The 22,464-nt window shown below is 34.8% G+C and overlaps 1 protein-coding gene across 4 annotated transcripts in view; it reads left to right on the plus strand.

Moving 5' to 3' along the window:
- LOC106471852 (afadin-like) overlaps positions 1–8,661 on the plus strand; it is a 128,012-nt gene extending 119,351 nt beyond the window's left edge. For all 4 annotated transcript variants that reach the window (XM_022401280.1, XM_013932479.2, XM_022401282.1 and 1 more), the window contains 4 exons: positions 716–895; positions 3,132–3,362; positions 5,290–5,403; positions 6,023–8,661. In XM_022401280.1, the coding sequence (XP_022256988.1) occupies positions 716–895; positions 3,132–3,362; positions 5,290–5,403; positions 6,023–6,817 (1,320 nt within the window). In that variant the 3' untranslated portion in view covers positions 6,818–8,661. The remainder of the gene's footprint in view (positions 1–715; positions 896–3,131; positions 3,363–5,289; positions 5,404–6,022) is intronic.
- The last annotated feature ends 13,803 nt before the right edge of the window (positions 8,662–22,464 follow it).

Below are 22,464 nucleotides of genomic sequence, written 5' to 3' on the forward strand. Positions count from 1 at the left end.
ACTTGACATCTGGTTATATAGCAGTCCTGATACTGCCCAACCTTGACAGTGTGTTAAACATACTGCAGCTCTGCCACTGTACTTGGCATCTTGTTATATAGCATTCCTGACACTGACCAACCTTGACAGTGTGTTAAACATACTGCAGCACTGCCACTGTACTTGGCATCTTGTTATATAGCAGTCCTGACACTGACCAACCTTGACAGTGTGTTGAACATACTGCAGCTGTGCTAGTGTATTTGATGTCTTGTTTTTTTTACAACAGTCATGACATTGACCAACCTTGTCAGGGTGTTAAACATACTGCAGCCATACTAGTGTATTTGACATATTGTTTATTATGCATCAGTCCTGACATTGACCAACCTTGAAAAGGTGTTAACAATATTCAGTTCTTCCTTTAAATTGACAGAAGTTGAATTATCTGCATCTTTGCCATAATATTTGACAGAAATTAAAAGAAACAAAGCCACTTTCTCTACTTGACAGAGGGCAAAAAGATTTACAGTCCTACTAATCAACTAGACAGAATGTTTAAACTTCAACTCATCTTGTTAACCTACTTGATAAATTGTTCTTAGATGCTCTGATTTAATCGGTTTTTAATTTTTCTTCATTTTTGCATGTTTTTGTTTTTATCACTTAAGTAGGAAAAATCCTACAAATTCATGTTATTTTTGAAGTATAATTCATGATATCTTATTATTAATAGGAATTAAAACAGAGAGAGGAAAGAGCTCGGCGTGCTCGAGATGATGAAATTAGAGAACTAGAAAGTCTACCATCTAGGAATCCTAGACAGGAAGAAAGACTTCGTGCTCTTCGCTTAGAACAAGAATTCCAAAGAAGAGCCGAAGAAGTAGGAGGGGATGATGATGACGATGATGAAGATGTGAGTATTTTGTCTTCTTCCACCAGAACATCAATACATTTATGATATATCTATATATAATATTTCTTGTTTCCTATCCTCATGATTTTCAGTTTAATATCTTGATGAAGATGGCCTACCTCATCAACTCAAGATCCCCAGAACATTCTGACTGATACCCCTATCTCCACCCAATGAATCTATAGATAATGAGTTCATCAACAGTTTTGAGCATTTTGTGTATTTGCTTCCTGACACTTTTTGGGGGTATTTTATCCTTAGTACCCTGAAAAAAATAATTGATTCTTTAAATAATACAATTTTTTAATCGAGATAAAGTACAAGTGAAAGGCACACACACACACACACACACACACACACACACACACACACACACACACACACAGGGCCATATTGCAGGGCCATGCCTCACTAAATAGACTTTAATTGCTATTTATACTGATGCCTTATGTACATGCACCAGCAAGTTTCACAAATATTTTATTAAATACAGTACTGCAATGGAACATCAATTTGTCCAGAGGAGATCTCCATTTTCCAAAATGTTTTCAGGGGTATGTTGCGCTGCCTGATTTTAGAAGTCACGTGTCATCCACAGCTGCTATAAAGTCATGTTTGAATGATATCATAACTACATTTTGACATTGTCTTGTATTTCATTTGTGGTGTGCTGCCACCAAAACTGCAGCATATTCATACACTCAAATCATAAAGATATATTCAGATCAAGGATTTAAAATTCTAAGATGGGCATTGGAAAACAAAGGATTATGGATCAACTTGGGGAACCAAGATCATCCAGAAAAGACCTGCAACATATTGTACCTCAGTAAAATGTGATGTCTTATAAAAGGTGGGAATTTATGAATACAAAGTTCAATGGTATGTACCATCCATGTATCTGAGTCAATCGTACACAAAATAATCAAGAAGGATCTCTTATCTGGAAACAAACCCAATAAAATATGCATCAACCAAGATAAGGCTTACGGTCATACCAATCATTCAACCATTGCATACCTTAAGCAGCTGAAGAATGTGAAACAGGTGTTCATGCTCTTCCTTACAAAGACATATTTTTCAAGCAATCAAATAGAGAGACTATAGATTTCTGTGCAATGAGACTGTTGAAAGTGCTGGGAAAATATCATTCTTGTACACTAGATGGATTGTAGAAAACCTGCAGGAAGGAGTGGTGAGCTTTGGACAAATAAATTTTATAATGGGAACTATACTGCAGTGCTATTGTCAAGATGCACAGTTCTGGGATTGAGTCTGATTGGACATGATGATATGGACTATAACAGCATGTCTCCAAAACTATTTTAATATAACATATGTACCCTCGGTATTCCTGTCAAGTACAGAATATGGTTCTTTTTCATGATCTAAAGTGTGGAGGATAAGCTTGCACCTTTAATAATAATTTGTAATCACTGAAAGATTGAAAATTGAATGTCATCCATAAATGTTCATTACATTAACTTTTAACATAGGAATTAATCTTAGAGACTTGTCATGCTTTTAGAGTTTCTGGACGAAATGGTTTTATTGATATATTTTTGAAAAACCCCTATTGTAGACCAAATATTAACTAGCCATTACAAAGAGACCTATTTTTTTTTAAAAAGAAGAGCAAGTATTAGCTAACTCTTTTATTTAGATTACTGGAAGATTTTAGATTTTATTTCATCCTTAAATTATAAAAAGGTATCAGTTTCATCATTTTAATTAACAAAATAATGTTCCTAAGAAACCTTTTCCTTTGTGATTTTGGTTTGAAATAGTAGTTCCTCCAGGTTACGTTCACTGGCTATTTATTTATGCACGTTACCCATGTCTTTGTTGTAAAACAACAGTGAAATTGGAGATTGGGACATCAAAACTTGTAATAATGTAAACTGTTTCTCTATAATAGAGCCAATTATCCTTATTCTTGCAATTAAAATTCAAAGACTTTACACACAATATATATAATTAATTTGAATAATTTATAAAAAAAGTATCCTGTAAGGTGTCGTTTAAAATGCCTTAAGTTTTTTAAATCTCTCTTTAAAGAATAGTGTCATTTTTATAACCTTTTTTTCACTTCTCAATTTAATATGATTAATTAGAAATTTCATATGGAATTTTGAGTAGGATAAACTGTAGAACTTGTAATCTGATCAACAGCTTAAGTAACATACACTCTCTCTAGAAAAAATGCATGGTGAGATAAAACTAATTTCTCTTTCAGGACCTGATGGAAAGAGCAGAGAACAGGGAACGAATGCTTAGGATGCAAAACGATTTAGAACTCGCCCGACAACGACGGCTGGAGTGGGAGAAAACACAGTTACAACACCAACAGCAGCAACAGCAACAGTTGTTACAACAACAGAAACAACAGCAACAAGCTAGAACTATACTTTCACCCCAGGAGGAATGGAGCAGAAGGTATCAAGAAGGTCACCATTATCAGATTGAGGTAGTTATAAAATTAATGTCACTATTTCCATTTTCTAACTAATAAACTCCTAGAGTAAATTAACTTCCAAATATTTTGCAGGGACGGAATCATTGAAGCATACAAGTTCTATCTCATTCTTTGTTTAATGTTATTTCCATTAACAGTATTGGTTAGGGTATCCAACCCGAGGAATCAATGCTTTCTCATTACCAGGACATCTTATTTTCTGACACTTCACACTTCTACATTATATACTGATCTTGTTTTTAATCCTGAACTGTGTAAGTAGCTTGCTTTGTTGTTGATAAACACAAATATAGCCAAAAGATTTTTTTTTTTCCTTTACCCCAATTTCCTTTCCGTCTTCTTCACACTTCACAAATTCGGAGGTTCGGAACATTTCAGTATGATCCCCCCTAAGTAACCTTGTACATAAGTGAACTAATATTAGAATAATTACTTTCATTTGAATCAGAAAAATGAAAATAGCAAAGTCAAGATTATTAATATTGTACAAGAAAACAAAATTAACATCATTGATGTAAACTTTTCATGAGCATTAGTAAAAGTAGATACAAATTTTTGATATTTCTTGTCAGAATTTTTCTACAGAAATCTAGACATTAAGGAACTAATTTTGTATTATGTAATTCAGAACATAGTTGAAGTGGAGTGTTTGTTTTAATATGTCATAACCTTGGTGTATAGTTAATTATTATGTTTAATACCATAAATTATATTTACTTAGATGTATATGTATTGTACGCAAATAATCAGATGAGTTACATAAGTAGCTGTATTCAAAATATGTCTGTGAATTGATGATATCAGCCTGACTCTGATTGCAAGTCCATGTGAAGAATAAATACACTTTTGTCCATTCTTCAATTTGTGTAGCCCTCTAGAACCCCCAAAATACATAATTATAGTTTGTTTGTTTTTTCATTTGTATGTTGTCTAGTATTTACTCTCCATGAACTGTCACAAAATCACCAATGGAGGGTAGAATGAATAGTTGACATAACTCTGACATCATATAAATAATACCATGATTAATGGCACTCTGTCACAGAAAGGTCATGGTGTGCACACTTTGACCCCACACAGGAATAATGAAATTCTTATATTTCGATGAATATGTGAATGATTTGAAAAGCCTAAAGAGAAGGTTCCTCCTGGAAACACAGCTAGTACAGTTTAATGGAAGCTTGCCACATTTAAAAGCATTGTCAACATATTCTCTCCAGTACAGAGTCAGTCTAGTGGATTGACCCCATGCACATTTGGTTATTTATTGTAGCAAACTTCCAGGAAAGCTTTAATCCAACATATCAACCCATTGAAGTTCTGCTATTTTATAGATTATAATTAACTTTAATAACTTACTCTAAAGATAGATCTACCCTCAAGTGTTACTCTGGCTTTGGAAACTGTTCTCTCAAGTTGTATATATCACATCAACACACAGTTTCCGACTTGTTCAAATTATTTTACTTTATCACCAGCCGTCTGTTTCTGTTAATGTAACTTAACTACAAATGGTGTGAATGTTTAGAACATAACTGAGAGAGGTTTTAGAACCTGGGCTAGGCTGAAATGTTTGTGTCAATCAAAACCTTGCATCAAGTATTCACATCTAGTGGATAGACTTATGACACCTAAGAGTATTGAATAAATGGTTGTACTACAAAATTTGATAAACCCATGTTTAGCATCAGTATTATTTACAGGATTTCACTAATTCCTTTTGGCATTCAAATACAATAAATTGACTGCTCAATAAACTTCTTTTTTAGATGCATTACATCATTGAAACTTCAAAGTACATCCATTTCTTTTATTTAGTATTGTTATGCTCTTAATTTTTAAATGCTGTGCCTCGTTATTATTATGTACTGTATTCTTTTAGCTTACTGTAGAGAAAGTAATGCTATATATTTTTCAGGACCAGGGAGAAAGGCTTCGTCACCTACGACTTGAAGAGACAAACAGAAAACGAGAATTTGAAGCAGCTAAAGAGGCTGAGGAGCGATTACTACAAGAAGCTCGTCGAAGACAGGTAAATAAGAGTTTGAAAATAATACAGAAGTAAGCAGAATGAAGCTAAGTTAAAAAAGAAAAACTGGCTTCTGTTAGAAACTCAATTTTTTTGGGTAGCAACAGTTTTGGATCTGTTACACTGTAAAGATTTATTCATTGTTGAACTAGTCAGTTAGGCACCCAAAACTTTATATCTTGAACTAAAAGAACCAGGATTTGTGTGGAATTGAAACAAGAGCATCAGTTTGTGTTTGTATGGTAGTATTGATTAACTATTCTCAACCAGCATTTCAGTTGCATGTTCCCATTTAAACTTGTGTCCTACATGTTTCAGTGTCAAAGACCTTTGCTATTTATGGATAAACCTTGTTTTTTCTGAATTAGACGACTTTACCATTGTCATTTGCTAAAAGTAAGAAAAAAAATTCCATTTGTCACTTCAAGTTAATAAATAACCTGAGAATAAAACAAAATGACATTTGAACCTTTTTTTGTTTTCAGTATTGCAGTAAACATGTAGTTTAAATCATGGAATGTGAGAAATTTATATATTCACATTTTCTGTTTTGTTTAATAAATGAATAAATAAAAAATTATTAGGCTAGACATAATGTACCTTTTTTTTATTATTATTTCAGCATGAGCAAGACCTTATACTGCATCAGCACCCATCTCACATATTGGACCCTTCTGGTCAGAACGATGTACCTCCACCCCTTCCCACCTCTCCACCTCCATTAGAACCATATTCTTCTTCTTCAACTGGAACCTTCCAGTATTCTCAGGCCAGCATTTCTTCAGGGGCTATGAGGTTGGATCAACTGTTACATCCTCAGGGTGAAAGTCATCAACCTGGACTGCCTGCTAATTATGTATCTGCCATAGACAGGTCAGGAGGTTTGGCACCTCCTGTACCTGAGAGAAAGTCCTCATTCGAAGTGACTGGTCAGTTTTCAAATAACGTACAGCCCACAATACAACAACAGGCGCTCACTGAGACAAGAAACGGTAATCAGCCTCATGCACCAAAAAAAGTCTCTTTTCACGAGCCCACCCAAGTTTTGGAACCTTTCTCCGGAACAAATGGTAGTCAGAAACATTTAGACCACCCACCAACTTCTTTGTCTGACTCTTATACATTAGACGATATTGATGAAGTACTTAAAACACCACAAAATCCCCTACCCCGATATGAACCTGGCAGTACTCCAGGCGTCATTGGAGCTCAGGAGTTTTACAGAGATCCACGCCAAAGGATTCAGGCTGAAAGAAACAATCAACAGCATTACCAGTCAGCCATACCAGAGAAACTTACTTTTAGGGAGAAGATGAAGATGTTTGCCATGGATGTAGGGCAGGTGGATTCTCCTAAAGAAAGAATCAAAATTTCAAAAGCCCAGAGAGAGATTGAAGGAAACATAAATGGTACATAAAAAAAACAACACAAAGTACTCAAAATATACATAAAAGTACATTTGTGTAAATGCTCTGCAAAAAAAACACAAACAAACTGTAACCTTACTTTCAAACTAATCTTCTTAAGAGAAGATTGAGAACATTTGTGGACTGACCTCGTTTTCATTACAAATGCTCCTTGCCTAATCTTTGACTTTTCTCAAGGTCCCCTGCCTTATTTTGAATATTTTTTTGTTTTTATAATTTTGTATTGCATTATTATTGCTTCAATGTACTGATGATTGTCTTTTTTTTATACAGCATTATTTACATTACCATAATACGTTTAAAAAGAGTTATTTCGTGATGTAGAATGTATAGGTAAAGTATTCAGTTCATTATCCACTCTGTGGTCTTCATCAGTTCACATTCTTAATTTTAATTAACAATTTTTAGTACGATTGAATTTTGTTGGAGGTTATATCAGATTTCCTATCAGTTACTAATTGAAATTGGAATTTGTTGCCATTTATTGTAGTTATTTTGTACCGAAAAATATGGTTTAATGAATATGGAACATATTTTTAGAAATTATGTTGAGTTCTTGTAAAATCAGTGTCGTTTATAGCCTTGTATATTATAGGTATAATATTTCAGACGCTTAAGAATAGAATTTTACAAGTTTAATAGTGAAAGCAGTTCGCTTTTGATAAGAAGCTAATGGTCAAACATGTAAGAAAAAGCACTGCGTTTACAATCAGTACTTTCGTGTTTTTCTTGAAGGTGAAATCGTGTGAAAGAAACAATTTTTTTCTCTTATATATCAGAGTAGTGTAAACTATTTTACTCAAACAACACGGGCCTTTTTCCTTTGCACATTTAACATTTTTATTTTGAACGGACGTAATTTCTAAGTGCAATTGTGTTTAAGATTGTAAGGAGCCAAATAGTAACATGTTCTGATGTATGAAACTGTGTTTCAACTCACACAAGTGGTATTTTTTTATACCAAATGACTTCATGTTGGGGCTGAAGGTTCTGAGGTCGAGATTATTTACGTTTTGAAGACTTCATTATTTTCACCCGAAAGTCGGTAAAAGAGTCACGAGATAGTGAAGAAAAGCACCTTTTGATCTGTAATAATTAATGTAGATAATTGGAATGATCATAAACAAAAGAACAAAGCTATTAGTATGATCAAATTATTCAGTGAATTGTGTGTGTGTTGCTCTCAGCCATAACGTGTAAGAGATGCCTGAACTTCATAGAAAAAAAAATATTACAATGAAGCTGTTGTATGTATGTGTACAGGTATATGTATGTATGTATGTGTGTGTGTGTGTGTGTATATATATACACTTATCATGTACATTTTACCATATTTTGTAAGTGTAACGCCAAGCAAACCTTTTATGTTCTTACTGGTAGTAAAAACGCGCTGTTGATGGGAAAATAAAAATTGCATGTTTTTTTTATACTATATATATTTGCGCATTTACTTGATATATTATCTTTTTAGACAAAGTCAACAAAGTAGATGTCATAGGGACTAGACCGTCGATCTGTCAAATTGTAAGGCGATGACCACTTAGAAATGCACCAAACTTTATAGAAACTAAGTATTTCATGCCTTGTTTATAGATAATCTAGACTTTATGTAAAAGAAAGAAAAGATAATGTTTTATACAGCAATTTAATATCAGATAGCTGAAAATGCCTGTAATGATGTGCCTGTTAGCTCCGTCCGAGTTATAGAAATATATAAATGTTGATTGGTTAAAAGTTCGTTTTCATCGATAAGACCACCATTTCAGGTCGAGCCTTCTGGTTCAAGAAAAGTGTCTTATGTCCTGGCTTACGTCAATAAAGATACCTTTTGGAAGCCAAGTGTGTGTGTGTGTTCAGTAGAGGTTAAGAACCCTCTAATGTTTAACTGTCATTTAAAAAAAAACCTTTTTAGTTTTGAGTTTTTGTGGGGGTTAGGGGGAGAAAATGCTTTTTCGAACCTACTATGTCTATCGTAAGAGGCTCTTTAATCAGTATTCTAAGATTTTTCATGTTTTTACAGTATGATGTATGGGGATTGTATATGGTTACTTAATATGGAGATAAAATAGAAAAATTCTAACCTTCCAAATCAATTCTTTAAGACAGATAACAGTGCAGGTATAAGTAAGAAAAATGCCATTTTATTTTTTAGAAATGGTTGAAAGATAACGTCCACCCTCGAGTGCTAATGAGTAAACAAAAAATACCTTTCGTTTTAGAGATTGTTGAAGGTAACGTCCACCCTCCAGTATAACACTGATGAGTAAGAAAAATAACTTTCTTTCATTAGAGATAGTTGAAGATAACGTCCACCCTCCAGTATAACACTGAGTAAGAAAAATACTTTTTTTTTATTAGAATAGTTGAAGATAACGTCCACCCTCCAGGATAACACTGATGAGTAAGAAAAATACCTTTTTTATTAGAGGTAGTTGAAGATAACGTCCACCCTCCAGTATAACACTGATGAGTAAGAAAAATTACCTTTTTTTTTTATTTAGAGATAGTTGAAGATAACGTCCACCCTCCAGTATAACACCAAATATTGAACATCACTTATACGTTGGGTAAAGTGTGAATATAGAACTTAAAAGCAAGGTAATTGATAACATGAAACAAATCTGTTTGAACTTATCAGAAATATTGAAAACATGCCTTAGAGAACGATGTGCTGATTTTACAAAGAATTTCTACCCTTGTTTCCCTGCAGGTTAAGTACTTATCAAAATATGTACTAGTCTATTCGATTATGCTGAAACAAACTGTGGTGACAAGAAAAGTATATTGACACTAATTATTAAACATTCATTAACGTAGATCAATTTTGTAATAATGCAAATTAACTAATTTTGTAAGTAATAAGCTAATGCCACCTATCAGATAATTATGAAATATTAAAAAAATCCGCTGTGGAGAAAATTCAGATGTCTATTTTAAATGAATGATGATAATATGTTGAAAACAAGAATAAATACATATCGCGAACTTTAAATCTTGAAATATTTATCAAAACTTTTTTTTCTTTTTACAAAATGGTGTTTATAGTTTTGGTATTAAAATAAAGTCGTAGTAGAACATGATTTTTAGTGATGAAGTCAATGTACTTGTAATATTTCCTAGAGATGGCAGCACCAAAACTTTATCATCTCTCGTCTCGTACAACGACTGGGTTGCATTGGAATATAGCTTTCTTAGATTGGCTGTATATATTATAAGGCGTTTAGAAGCTTTTATTATCAGGTTCTAAAATACTATGGAATTTGTATTTAAATAAGCTGTTATCAAAACATTTTTTCTCAGTTAATTTATGTGGAATAATTAACCTACAGAATAATAACCAGTACTTGTATTGTTCATGATAGCATAGAAAGACAAATCATGGAGATATATTAAGAAATATTCCTTACATTTAGGTCAATCGCAGACGTATCCCCATCTAGAGCACTGTGGTGCGAATTAGGATTTTTGTACCACCGTGGAGAATGGGTTATTCCCTTTCAAAGTTTACCAGCTTCAGATACGCAATGAAATATTAAAGCACGTTTCTGTTTATAATGTAGATATCCACGCAACTCTGTGGCTGCTGGGTTCATCTACTGCACGAGGGATGAATGACGATATTTTCTTGTTTGCGTAGATTCTCTTGCGTGCCCCCACCCTCCAGTGACTGAGCATTGTTCATGTTTCTAATGATTCCTCGAGACTCAGCAACAAAACTGAAGACTTAAAAACGTTCGAAACCGAATTTCGATACTCGTGGCGGACGCAGCACAGAAAACCTGTTGTGTAGCTTTGCGCTTAATAACAACCAAACAAAACTTCCGTGGATCGACCGATTTACTGACATTTGCTCCAAGACACACAAAATCTACCTGCGCTAGACGTCCCTACTTTTGAACTGATGACTAGAGTAGGGGTTCTCGACCCCCCTTTTTTCTTGCTGGGCCCACCTTTGAAAATATTTCAGTTTGTGACGACCCCCCACATACACACGAAGTGATAGCAAATTGCTGTACACACTCTAGAATAATCCGTTATTTCACTTAAATTTATTACCTCCCAACACCCTTTTGAATTGGACCCCAGTTTCAGAAACGCTTGAATAGCTAAAGATAGATAGTCGACAACTTTAATCGAATAGTAGGAATTGACTGTCACTACTATAATGCGCCTACGGGTTCTTCCAGACTTTCAAATGGTTTTAATATCTTTCTTCCACATAAACGCATTCCTGTTTAGTCCTAATACTTGAAAGGTTATGATGTTTCAACGTATTTATAAAAGTGCAAATTAAGGCATGGCCAATAATGCTTGGAGACGGCTTGAATGGGTCTCCAAGCGTTCAGACATGGGCAGAATTAAAAAAGCAAAACGGGTGATACAGAAAGCTATGTCTAGAAAGCACGTGTTAAGATTAATTTTCTCTAACTGTTCTCTGACGTTTAGTGTGTATTGTTATTCTGTGCTGCACATGAAACTGCTGAAGAATGTTAAAACAGTAAATTCATACACACGATACACCTCGCCCAGTGGCATGTTTGCGGACTTACAATACTAGAAACCGGGTTTCGATACCTGTGGAGGGCAGAGCACAGAGAGCCTGTTGTGTAGCTTTGGGCTTAACTCCAAACACACAATACGCTCTGTCTAATTTTTATGTGAATCATTATTTCAGTACTTTTTCTCTGATGCTAGATTGTGAACAGCCAATTGTATATCGACAACCGCTCTAAATGGCAAACCCGTGTAAAATATTCAGATCAATTAATAACCGAGAAATAAAATACATATAAGACAACGAATAAAATATTGAACCTACTGACACGACCGGTAGGAGTGTGTCTTTCTCTTTTTTCGTGCTTTATATCGTATTAAGAAACATCTCGCAACACTACTGAACAATGTTGATCTTGGAGGGCAAGGTGATGAACTACGTTGGCTTTAGGGCCAGGTGCTGAACTACGTTCAATCTTGTTGTGCTTTTAGATGCTTTGTGTGAAATTGTATATTAATATTATGAGATTAGGGCACACACACACTAATACTATGTACACTAATGCTTCTTCTCTCTTTTTTTCAGGGCTATGTCCACGAATGTTATTCTGTAGCATTTAGTGTTAATTTGTCACTTTTCTTCATTTGATCGTTATACTCTCGCAAACAGTTCCATTGACAAATCGTTACATTTTCACCTGATCGCGTTATCGAACACTTACTTGACATAAAATACCCTTTTCAAATACACTTTTGACAATTTAATCTAAACGATATTTTTTCTGTATAGCGTAGGTGGACTTTTTCATATTGATTACATATTGAGTGGTGAGCGATACTTAAGACTATCATCATCATGTATGATATAACGATCTATTGAGGTTAATAAATCATTCTTATATAGATCTTAATCAAAATACTTGAACGAGCATTCTACGAGTCTGTCGTGGATTGGTTGTATAGTTGCGTATTTGTGCATGAATGTAGAATTTATTGTTCTGGCTACTCTATAACCTATAGTAATTACCGAGTTTTGTATTCTTAGTAATTTGTTAATACTGGATGGTGCAACATTAGTTCATGCTGGACTGGCATATTCAATTACTAGGCGTGTGTACTGTTTATAGATTTTAATGATATATTCTAGTGGTATACCGTTATTTTTACCCAACAGCCCCCTAGCGTTTTCTCGTTGCCATACTTTATTTGTAATATGACCTTTCCATGTTAATTTCGAATCGTATGTTAGACCAAGAAATTTTGCTGATGTGATGGTATATAGAAGAGTTCCATTGAGGTATAATTCTGGTTTATGTCTATATATTTTTTATCTTTTTTTTTTTGGAGGTTACTACCATATTTGTTTTGGCACGTTTGTTTTAATTGTGTTCTTCTGACAATATTCCACTATTTAATAAAGAACTGTTTGTAAATTGGTGGCTGCTTTTTGTTTGAAGTTAAGCACAAAGCTACACAATGGGCTATTTGTGCTCTGCCCATCACGGGTATCAAAACCCGGTTTCTAGTGTTGTAAGTCCGCAGACATTCCGCTATGCCACAATGGGCTCGTGGCTGCTATTGAGGAGTTGTGGAACTCTTCTATTTCGTCACATCACCTGCGAGGTGTAATAGACTTAAAATAAGACCAAAAACTCGGGCGCTTTCGAATAGTTGACTATTCTTCTTCAGGGTCTATTGTTCTCCTGAACAATGGTCAACTATTCGAAAGCGCTCGAGTTTTGGGTCTTATTTTAAGTCTATTACACCTTATATGTGATCATTTATACTAACTCTTATACCAAAATTGCGAATAGAGATGATAGACAAAAATTTGGATCTGTTAGGGGCATGTCGCTTACATACATGATGAAAAAGATAGGGCTAACTAACCCTCCCTGGGGGACACACCCGCCTCAAATACTCTAGAGCAGGTTGCCTCCAAATTCACTCTACATTTTATATTATCTAAAAAGTTAAATAACCAGCGAATAACACTTGTCGGTAGTTCAATTTGTTTCATCCAGTAATGTAGACCGTTGTGTCATACACTGGCATACAGTGTCGAAGCTTTCTCTATATCGAGAAATCAGACGACAGTGAATTTGTCTTGGTTAAAACTATCGACTGTGGTTTCAGTTAGTCTAACTAGATAGTCTGTAGTTTCTCAAACCGTTTTGTACTTCGGGTAATTTTGATGAGATCTCTAGAAATGTGGAGTCTATTACTAATTACTCTTTTTAAAATTTTGCCTGTGCAGCTGGTCAAGCTGATTGTACTGTTGTAGCTTCTTGTTTTATTCGCTGGCTTTCCTTACTTTAGAAACATAAGAACATTTGTTTGCTTCCATGAGGCTGGGATATAACCTGAGTTGAGAGATAGGTTAAATAATGCTGTTAAATGGTCAAACGATTTCTTAGAACGTTTTTTTTAGGTGAATAGCTTGTATACTATCTTCTCCTGGTGCTTTCTTTTTTGTATGTTTTATTGATGTAACTACACCTCTTTCAGTGATTGTATTTGTAATTTTATTGGCCAAATTGTTATTATTTGTTGTTGTGGATTTTGATGGCTTATAGAATCAACCAGGAAAATTGGTGTATAAAATGCGTTTGTTTTTCTTAGTATACTGATTTACTGTGTTAAAATTAAAATAGTAGGTATTTGTATCTGGTTCATTTTGCGTTTTGAATGTCTTTTTTTTAATTGTTCTTTAAAAACATCTGCTTTTTTGTACATTGGTATATGCTATTTTGTTTTGATAATTAAATGTTGGATAGGTTTGTTTGGTTGTTATGGATTTCGCGCAAAGCTACACGAGGGCTATCTGCGCTAGCCGTCCCTAATTTAGCAGTGTAAGACTAGAGGGAAGGCAGCTAGTCATCACCATCCCACCAAACATGCTCGCCCTTTCAGCCGTGGGGGCGTTATAATGTTACGGTTAATCCCACTATTCGTTGATAAAAGAGTAGCCCAAGAGTTGGCGGTGGATGGTGATGACTAGCTGCCTTCCCACTAGTCTTACACAACTAAACTAGGGATGGCTAGCGCAGATAGCCCTCAAAACAAACAAACAGAACGTGTCCTAATTTTTCTTGTTTTATTTGGTTTAGTATTTTATTTTTTAGTGTATTTATGTGGTCTGATGTGTGGGTCTCTCGTATTCATTTGTATCCTTCTTAGGTGTCGTTGTTCTTTTATCATATTTATTATTTGTGTGTATATTAATTTTGTTTCGGTATAGTGTGATCATTAGCTTTACTAAGACACCCAGTAATTGTTTGGTAGCACTCACCTATAACCGATGGTCTTTCTGCTCGATTTGTTATTGTTTCTCATAGTGATTTATTAAGTTTCCTCGTATATTCTTTCCAATTAGCTTTTTGTAATTAAATTTCAATTTAGTTATGGGTTTATTCTGGTGTGGTTCGAGATCGAAGACACACCAGATGGGTAAATGATCACTGACTAAATCAAAACCTACATTAATATTTAAACATTTAATACTAATTTCAGAGGTAAACACAGGCATAACTCTAGAATACAACTGGTATTGTGCTGAGAACACGTGTGTGTTGGTGTTAAATCATTCAACAGCACACAGTCACTATGTTCTAGTTTTCTTCCATTAGTCGTTGTGTTATTACATCCAAATTTCTCAATTTAATTCTTCAGATCTTTTATTATAGTCAGTCTCTGGCTATGGTCATTTAGTTTATTTAATAGATTTATGTTTATAGTCGTACAAGATGAGAAGTAAATTCCTGCTACTGTGATGCAGTCATGATTTGCTTGGTTTACATCATTTGCTATACATTCATTTGTTGTCTCAGTCATTATTTGTGTGACCGAAAGTGTTGATTTATATATTAATACTATTCCTCTATTAAGGTAATTTTTTCTTAATCTATCTTCTCTGATCGATGTATACCCAGAAAATGTAAGACTATTTGAATGATTAAACACACTTTCAGTAATAATTAGAATAGCTGTATTTGTATGTGTTAAAATGTCCTCGATTTCGTGCATTTTGAAAACAAGACCACCTTGGATACTAATGTGTTGGACTGTGAATTTTGAAGCAAAAAAATGAATGCATGAGTTGTTGTATTATATGTGGAATGATTGGTGTGAAATGAATCCATGAGTTGTTGTATTATATGTGGAATGATTGGTGTGAAATGAGTCCATGAGTTGTTGTATTATATGTGGAATGATTGGTGTGAAATGAATGCATGAGTTGTTGTATTATATGTGAAATGATTGGTGTGAAATGAATGCATGAGTTGTTGTATTATATGTGGAATGATTGGTGTGAAATGAATCCATGAGTTGTTGTATTATATGTGGAATGATTGGTGTGAAATGAATCCATGAGTTGTTGTATTATATGTGGAATGATTGGTGTGAAATGAATCCATGAGTTGTTGTATTATATGTGGAATGATTGGTGTGAAATATTTCTTTGCCTTTATGATGAGTAATGTGATATAATATTGCTGGTTATGTGGGTTTTGAAATTCACTGATGAACTCAAAGAAGGTGTTATTTGCTGCTTCTATCATTTGGTCATTTTCTGTGTTAATATTTTGCTGGTTGATGTTTTTGATATCTTAAGTTGCAGTATATTTTGTGGTTATTTATTTGTTCTTTGTTTTTATTCGGTTGTATTTATGTGTTTGTTGTTAGTTTGGTTGTTATAGAAAATAGTTTGTTTGTTACCTGATTGTTTACGTACTATTGCAGCAAAAGTGGGCGCGTATGTTGGTGTCTGTTTTGTAATTGTTGTCTGCAGAAGTGGTGTTTTTGGTGGTGTTGTGATTTGTTCTTTTCTGTAATTTGTGAGATTGTTTCTGTAATGGTGTGGTGCATATTGTCAATTCTGCTTTTAATTTCTTTGTATTTACTGTATCCTTTGTAATTTGATGTATGTATTTCTTTACAATTACAGTACAAATTTTCTTATTCTCTTGGACATGGCCCGGCATGGTCAGGTGGTTGTATTCAGAAAGAGGCCCGGCATGGCCAGGTGGTTAAGGCGCTCGATGCGCAATCTGCGGGTCGCGGGTTCGAATCCCCGTCCCACCAAATATGCTCGCCCTTTCAGTCGTGGGGGAGTTATAATCAAGCCCCCTATTCGTTGGTAAAAGAGTGGCCCAAGAGTTGGCGGTGGGTGGTGATGACTAACTGCCTTCCCTCTAGTCTTTCACATTGCTAAATTAGGAACGGTTAGCGCAGATAGCCCTCGTTTAACTTTGCGCGAAATTCATAAAAAACAAACAAACCAAATGCTTGGATATTGTGTATTGTGATGTTCCCACCACAATATATACAGCGTGACAGAAATTTACAGGCTGTGGCAACGTGTCGGTATCGCTGGTAATTAAAACATTGTGTCACGACTACGGCCGGTGTTTTTGATTCCTCGACTTGAAATCCCTGATACCAGAGTACAATGCCATTTGATATTATACTCTGAATATCTAGTGTGTCATTTGCATGTACTTTGATTTGATTAGTTGGATTTTATATTCTCGTCGAACTTTTGTTATTCTCTGTTAATTCTTCTTGGACCTGTTCAGTTTCAATGTTAAGTGCAATCTTCTGATAACAAATGACTTTGTGGTTGGTTTTGTTCCTGGCAAGTGTATGAACTAAGTTTCGCTTTCGGCTTTATTGGGATCTAGATCCTTTTCGGGATCTGGGAAGGTCAGGTATGATGTTTCACCTCTTCTTCAGTTCAACCAATCAATCATCGGGATTTAGGTCTTGAAGACCGGGGGGGGGGGAGCCTGAACTGTTGTTGTTTGGTGTTCTATACTTGGATTTTGGTAAGCTGGTTTGGATGGCTATAAGTTTCTGTTATTACTTTCTTTTGAGAGCTATGTCCATTTTATGTTGTCAGGTTATGTATCCTTATGAAATGATGTTAGCTGTGTAGTTGTGTACTGTAATGTTTGTGGAAGTATGAGTAATTGTATGATCTGTGGTAGTAATGGTGTCAGGTGTTCTATAGCTATTTTAATGATTAGTGGGATGCTGTCAACGTGGTGTTAATGGTTTCTGTATTGTGCTAGGAATTCATAAAATATATTTTTGGCTTGCTTCTACTTCTTCTACTTCATCGAAATTCGGTTCATGTTTTGAACCAGGGAGAATTACGTTCAGCGTAGACCTCTTCCTCCCTCTCTGGAATTGTTATTTTCATTGCACTGTTACTGAATCCTAGGTAATAACCATTGTTTCATTGTTGTTGCATTGCTCACAGTATGTTATATTTTGTCCATTGTACGGATTTTTAATTAACATACCATTTTCGTGCCACGTCCAATTTATGGGGTAATATTAACTTGTATATTTTTACTAGCTTCACTTATGTATGATCGCATTATTAGTCTGTGTTCACAATACAGTTCCACTTAGCAGTTATATATACACACACATAATCCTATTTTACAGACAAAACCCTTTTAAAATACTGCTACGTTTGTGTCTAGGATTCAGTTAGCCTAGTATAGTTTGGCCGGTAAGATTCTTATTTATGATGTTTAGAGGGAAGAGGTACTTAGGGCTTGGTTCATCATGTATTATGTAACTCTCTAGTTTGCTCATCAGTTAATTTTTATTAATATTTTTCTTGTAATATAGAAACGAGTTATCCAGGAGTCTGTCTGATAGAGTTGGCTTTTTTTTTATATAGTTGTGTAGAAATTCTGAGTTTGTTGATCGTGGGACTCTACATGCTTTCGTTAAAATATAATTTTGTATTTGCTGTAGTTATATCTAGACTGGACTGTCTTACAAATAGCAACATCAGCAAAATTTTTGGAATTACATTAAACTGGATACCACACGTTAATAGCATAAAAACCAGAATTTGGAAAAGAGCGAGTTACCTTAGGAGCCTGACTGGCAACAAACAAGGAGCTTCACCAGAAAACGTATTACAAATTTACAGAACATACCAGTTGTAGAATATGCCTGTATAACATAGATAAATGTATCAAATACACACATCAACAAACTGTGATATTAATTTGCTTGTTTTGTACGATTTTGTAAATAACATGACTTGTGTTTTGTGTGCATTAATTTTAATTCTCCACTTATTGTAGTACAATTCTATTTCGTTTAGTAGTGGTTGTATGTTGATGCTGTTGGGTTTGGAGCACTCTTCCAGATTGCAACATTATCTGCGAACTGTTAGCAAAAAGTGTGGTTGGGGTCGTTGAGAGGCATGCCATTGACAGAGATGATAAACAGTGTAGGGCTAAGTACTCTTTCTTGGGGGATAACTGCCTCCGGAGTGCATCAATCGGAGTAGGTGCCTTCAACATTCACTCTGATGCTCCTATTTTCAAGAAAGCTAGAAACTCAGCGGATATTTCTATAGGGAGTCCCAATTTGGACAGTTTGTATCTGAGTCTGTTGTGCCATACTTTATCGAATGCTTTTTCAACATCTAGGAAGCATGTGACTGTACATTCGTTTTTTTTTTTATTAATGCTGTGTATTATTTCTTCCGTTAATCTTATGAGATTATCTGTTGTTTGTCTTGCTTTTCGGAATCCATTTTGTATTTCCGGGAGTATTGATTTAGTTTCAAGGTAATTTATGAGTCTACTATTTATGAGTTTTTCAACTAACTTTCCGAGATTGGTTGTTAGACTTATGGGCCTGTAATTTTCAGGGTTATTCACTGATTTTTCTTCCTTCCTTTTGGAACATAAGAACATCGGCCTGTTCCAAGCGGTTGGTATGTATCCTGTCTTTAGAGATAAGTTGTGTAAAAATGTGAGATGTTCTAATAATCTCAGAGGGCCTTTCTTGAGTAATATGTTTTGAATTTTGTCTTGTCCTGGTGCTTTGTTTTTCAAAAAATTTATGTTTTCTTGTACTTTTGTTACTGTAATGGGTCTGATAAGTTGTTTTGTTGTGTAGTCGTGTTCCGCTTCTGTAGTTATGTTACTGTGTTGAGTGTCCTTAGTGAAGTGTAGTATGTGTATATATATATACTACGTTTAGTTGTGATATAATTATTTACTATATTCATGAAGAGGTTGTTCATGTTTGAGTCGCCTGGTGTTCTGAACGTTTTTTGGAGTTTATTCGTGTATGCTAGTTTATTATTATGTGTAAGTGTAGGGTAGGTGGTGATAGTTGTTTTCTTTGACTTTGTTGTTTTTGTTTTTTTTTACATGGAACCAGAAATCTTTGAGATCCATTTTTGAGTTTATTTGTGTACAGAAGGTGTCCCATTTTTGTGATTTTAGTAGCTTTTGGCTTGCGGATGTATGTTTATTTGCTTTTTGAATTTCGCGCAAAGCTACTCGAGGACCATCTGTCTGTGCCAGCCGTCTTTGATTTTTGAAGTGATGGACTAGAAGGAAGACAGCTTAATCAACACCATCCACCGCCAACTCTTGGGCTACCTTTTACCAACGAATAGTGGGATTGTCCGTCATATCATAACGCCCCTATAACTGAAAAGACGAGCATGTTCAGTAATTGGATTCGATTCCGCGAATCGCAGATTGCGAGTAGAATGCTCTATCCAGAGTAGCCCCGAATCGTAACTTCAATTATAGGGAATACAATATAGGGGCCTAATTAAGCTTTTATGCAGGGGAGACCATTTTTTTTCTAGTTACGACACTGCCTATCCGGATACCATGCCAAAGTTGGATGCAATTACTATATTACATGCATTCAAATGCGTAGGTCAATCTGTTGGTATATTGTATTTGGTAGTATGAAAGAAAACAGACATATAGACAGGTAGTTAAAAATAGACATTGTTTATAATATTTATTAAGACGTCACTTCCTTTGTAGTCAGGGTAACATTATTCACTTTTTTATTTTCTTTCAGTGAATGCCTATATCTTAGTCGAAAGTAAAAGGTACATGTATAATTTATTCACGTATCCATACGTCTCCTGTACGAGTTAGGCAGGAATCTTGAAAAAGTTAGTAACGCGTATTAGCGTCCACTCTTAATGAGTCACCTTCCTCGCAATGCTGACTAGATTTTGCAATTCTTCCTTATTCGCAATGTTGACTAGATTGTGCAATTCTTCCTTATTCGCAATGTTGACTAGATTGTGCAATTCTTCCTTATTCGCAATGTTGACTAGATTGTGCAATTCTTCCTTATTCGCAATGCTGACTAGATTTTGCAATTCTTCCTTATTCGCAATGCTGACTAGATTTTGTAATTCTTCCTTATTCGCAATGTTGACTAGATTGTGCAATTCTTCCTTATTCGCAATGCTGACTAGATTTTGCAATTCTTCCTTATTCACAATGCTGACTAGATTTTGTAATTCTTCCTTATTCGCAATGTTGACTAGATTGTGCAATTCTTCCTTATTCGCAATACTGACTACATTTTGTAATTCTTCCTTATTCGCACTGGAGGGCCCGTCTTAAGTACTTTGAGGTAGTTCTGAAGCAAACTCTCTTGATAGTTTCCAAAGAATATAATACCACTAAAATTATGACTTGGGAAATAATCTCTTATTTTAACGTTATGTGAAACTAAATGGATTAAGCCAGAGACCCACAATGAGTACCTTAGAGTATTTACAACTCTTACATACATATATATGATAAGCACACATATATAAGTCATATATATATATATCACTGAAATTGAAGTCATTAATGGTTGAATAATCAGTCTGATGATTGGAATTGTTAGAAGAGACTAAAGACTGGCCGAGAGAAACGAACCATGAAATGATCTCGGTCCTAACAAGACGAATTATTCTAGATGATCCGGCTGTAAGAAGAGCAATAGATGGTCTGTTACATCTCTGCTTCATGGTTCAGGTGTTTTCGTTCTGGAAAATTGCACTCGAAAGAAATTTCATTGTATTTTGACAACATCACAAATTCGCTTTTGTAGTGTATGTGAATTTTAATAGGAATAATATATTATTAAATCCTTGATATAATACAAATACTTTTCATGAAGAGGGAAAGCATTTAATACGTGTGTCGTTGTCATGTTTCAATTAAAATCGATAAAATTAAATTGCGTAGTAAAACACGTATAATATCGTAACTCGCTTTATCTAGATTATGAAACTCATTATTATGGGTCGGAATTGAAATTATCAAATTGAATGGCATCCTATGTGCCCGTGGGCTAAAAGGTAAGGTCAACATCCCTTTAGGGTTCGAATATAGCCACCCATGGTTTTAAACTACTGACCAAATTGATGGCGGCCAGCTGTCAGCGCCCTTTGTGTTAGAGGCTCTTTGAAACAAATATCGAGACTGATTGTCACTTTTATAACATGCCTACAAGTGAAAGCATGAAGATTATTTAGTAGAATGTCGTCTCAAACCGTGGACTGTTTGATTCATATTCCGATACACAGACCATGCTTTATGTATCAGGCTTTAATTAGATTCTTCTACAGAACCGATTTTGTTTGGTTTTTATTGTTAAGCACAAAGCTACACAGTGGGCTATCTCAGCGGGGGGCATAGAAATAACCGACTCATAGTCTCATTGAGAGTCATAACGAAAACAACAACACAAAAAACAAAAACAAAAAAACTTGAATGCCTTACAACCATCTCTACTATGGTTTCTAAGCCTAACACAACAGTTTTCTGACGTTCCTCTGCTTCAGACTCTTAAGAACACGTAATCTTATAATAAAAATACGATTCTAGCAGGGTCTACTGCCACTCTGGCTACATAATGTAAATTGTTAACGTAAAAAGTTAAATTTATCTCGTAGCTCGTTGGATAAAAGTCACAGAAAGCAACCCAGCCTCTGATCACCGAAAACAGTAAACACTCATTAAATTTAGAACTTTCTCATACGCTCTATAATCTCACAGGTAATCCATTCGATTGGATTGTTATCTTAGAGATTCTCCAATCAATTAAATCATCTAATCTCGCAGGTAACCTATTCGATTAGATTTTTATCTCAGAGATTCTCCAATCAATGAGATCATCTAATCTCACAGGTAATCCATTTGATTGGATTTTTATCTCAGAGATTCTCCAATCAATTAGATCATCTAATCTCACAGATAATCCATTCGATTGGATTATTATCTCAGAGATTCTCCAATCAATTAGATCATCTAATCTCACAGATAATCCATTCGATTGGATTATT

This window comes from Limulus polyphemus, unplaced genomic scaffold (assembly GCF_000517525.1).
Source record: "Limulus polyphemus unplaced genomic scaffold, Limulus_polyphemus-2.1.2 Scaffold115, whole genome shotgun sequence".
NCBI lineage: Eukaryota > Metazoa > Arthropoda > Merostomata > Xiphosura > Limulidae > Limulus > Limulus polyphemus.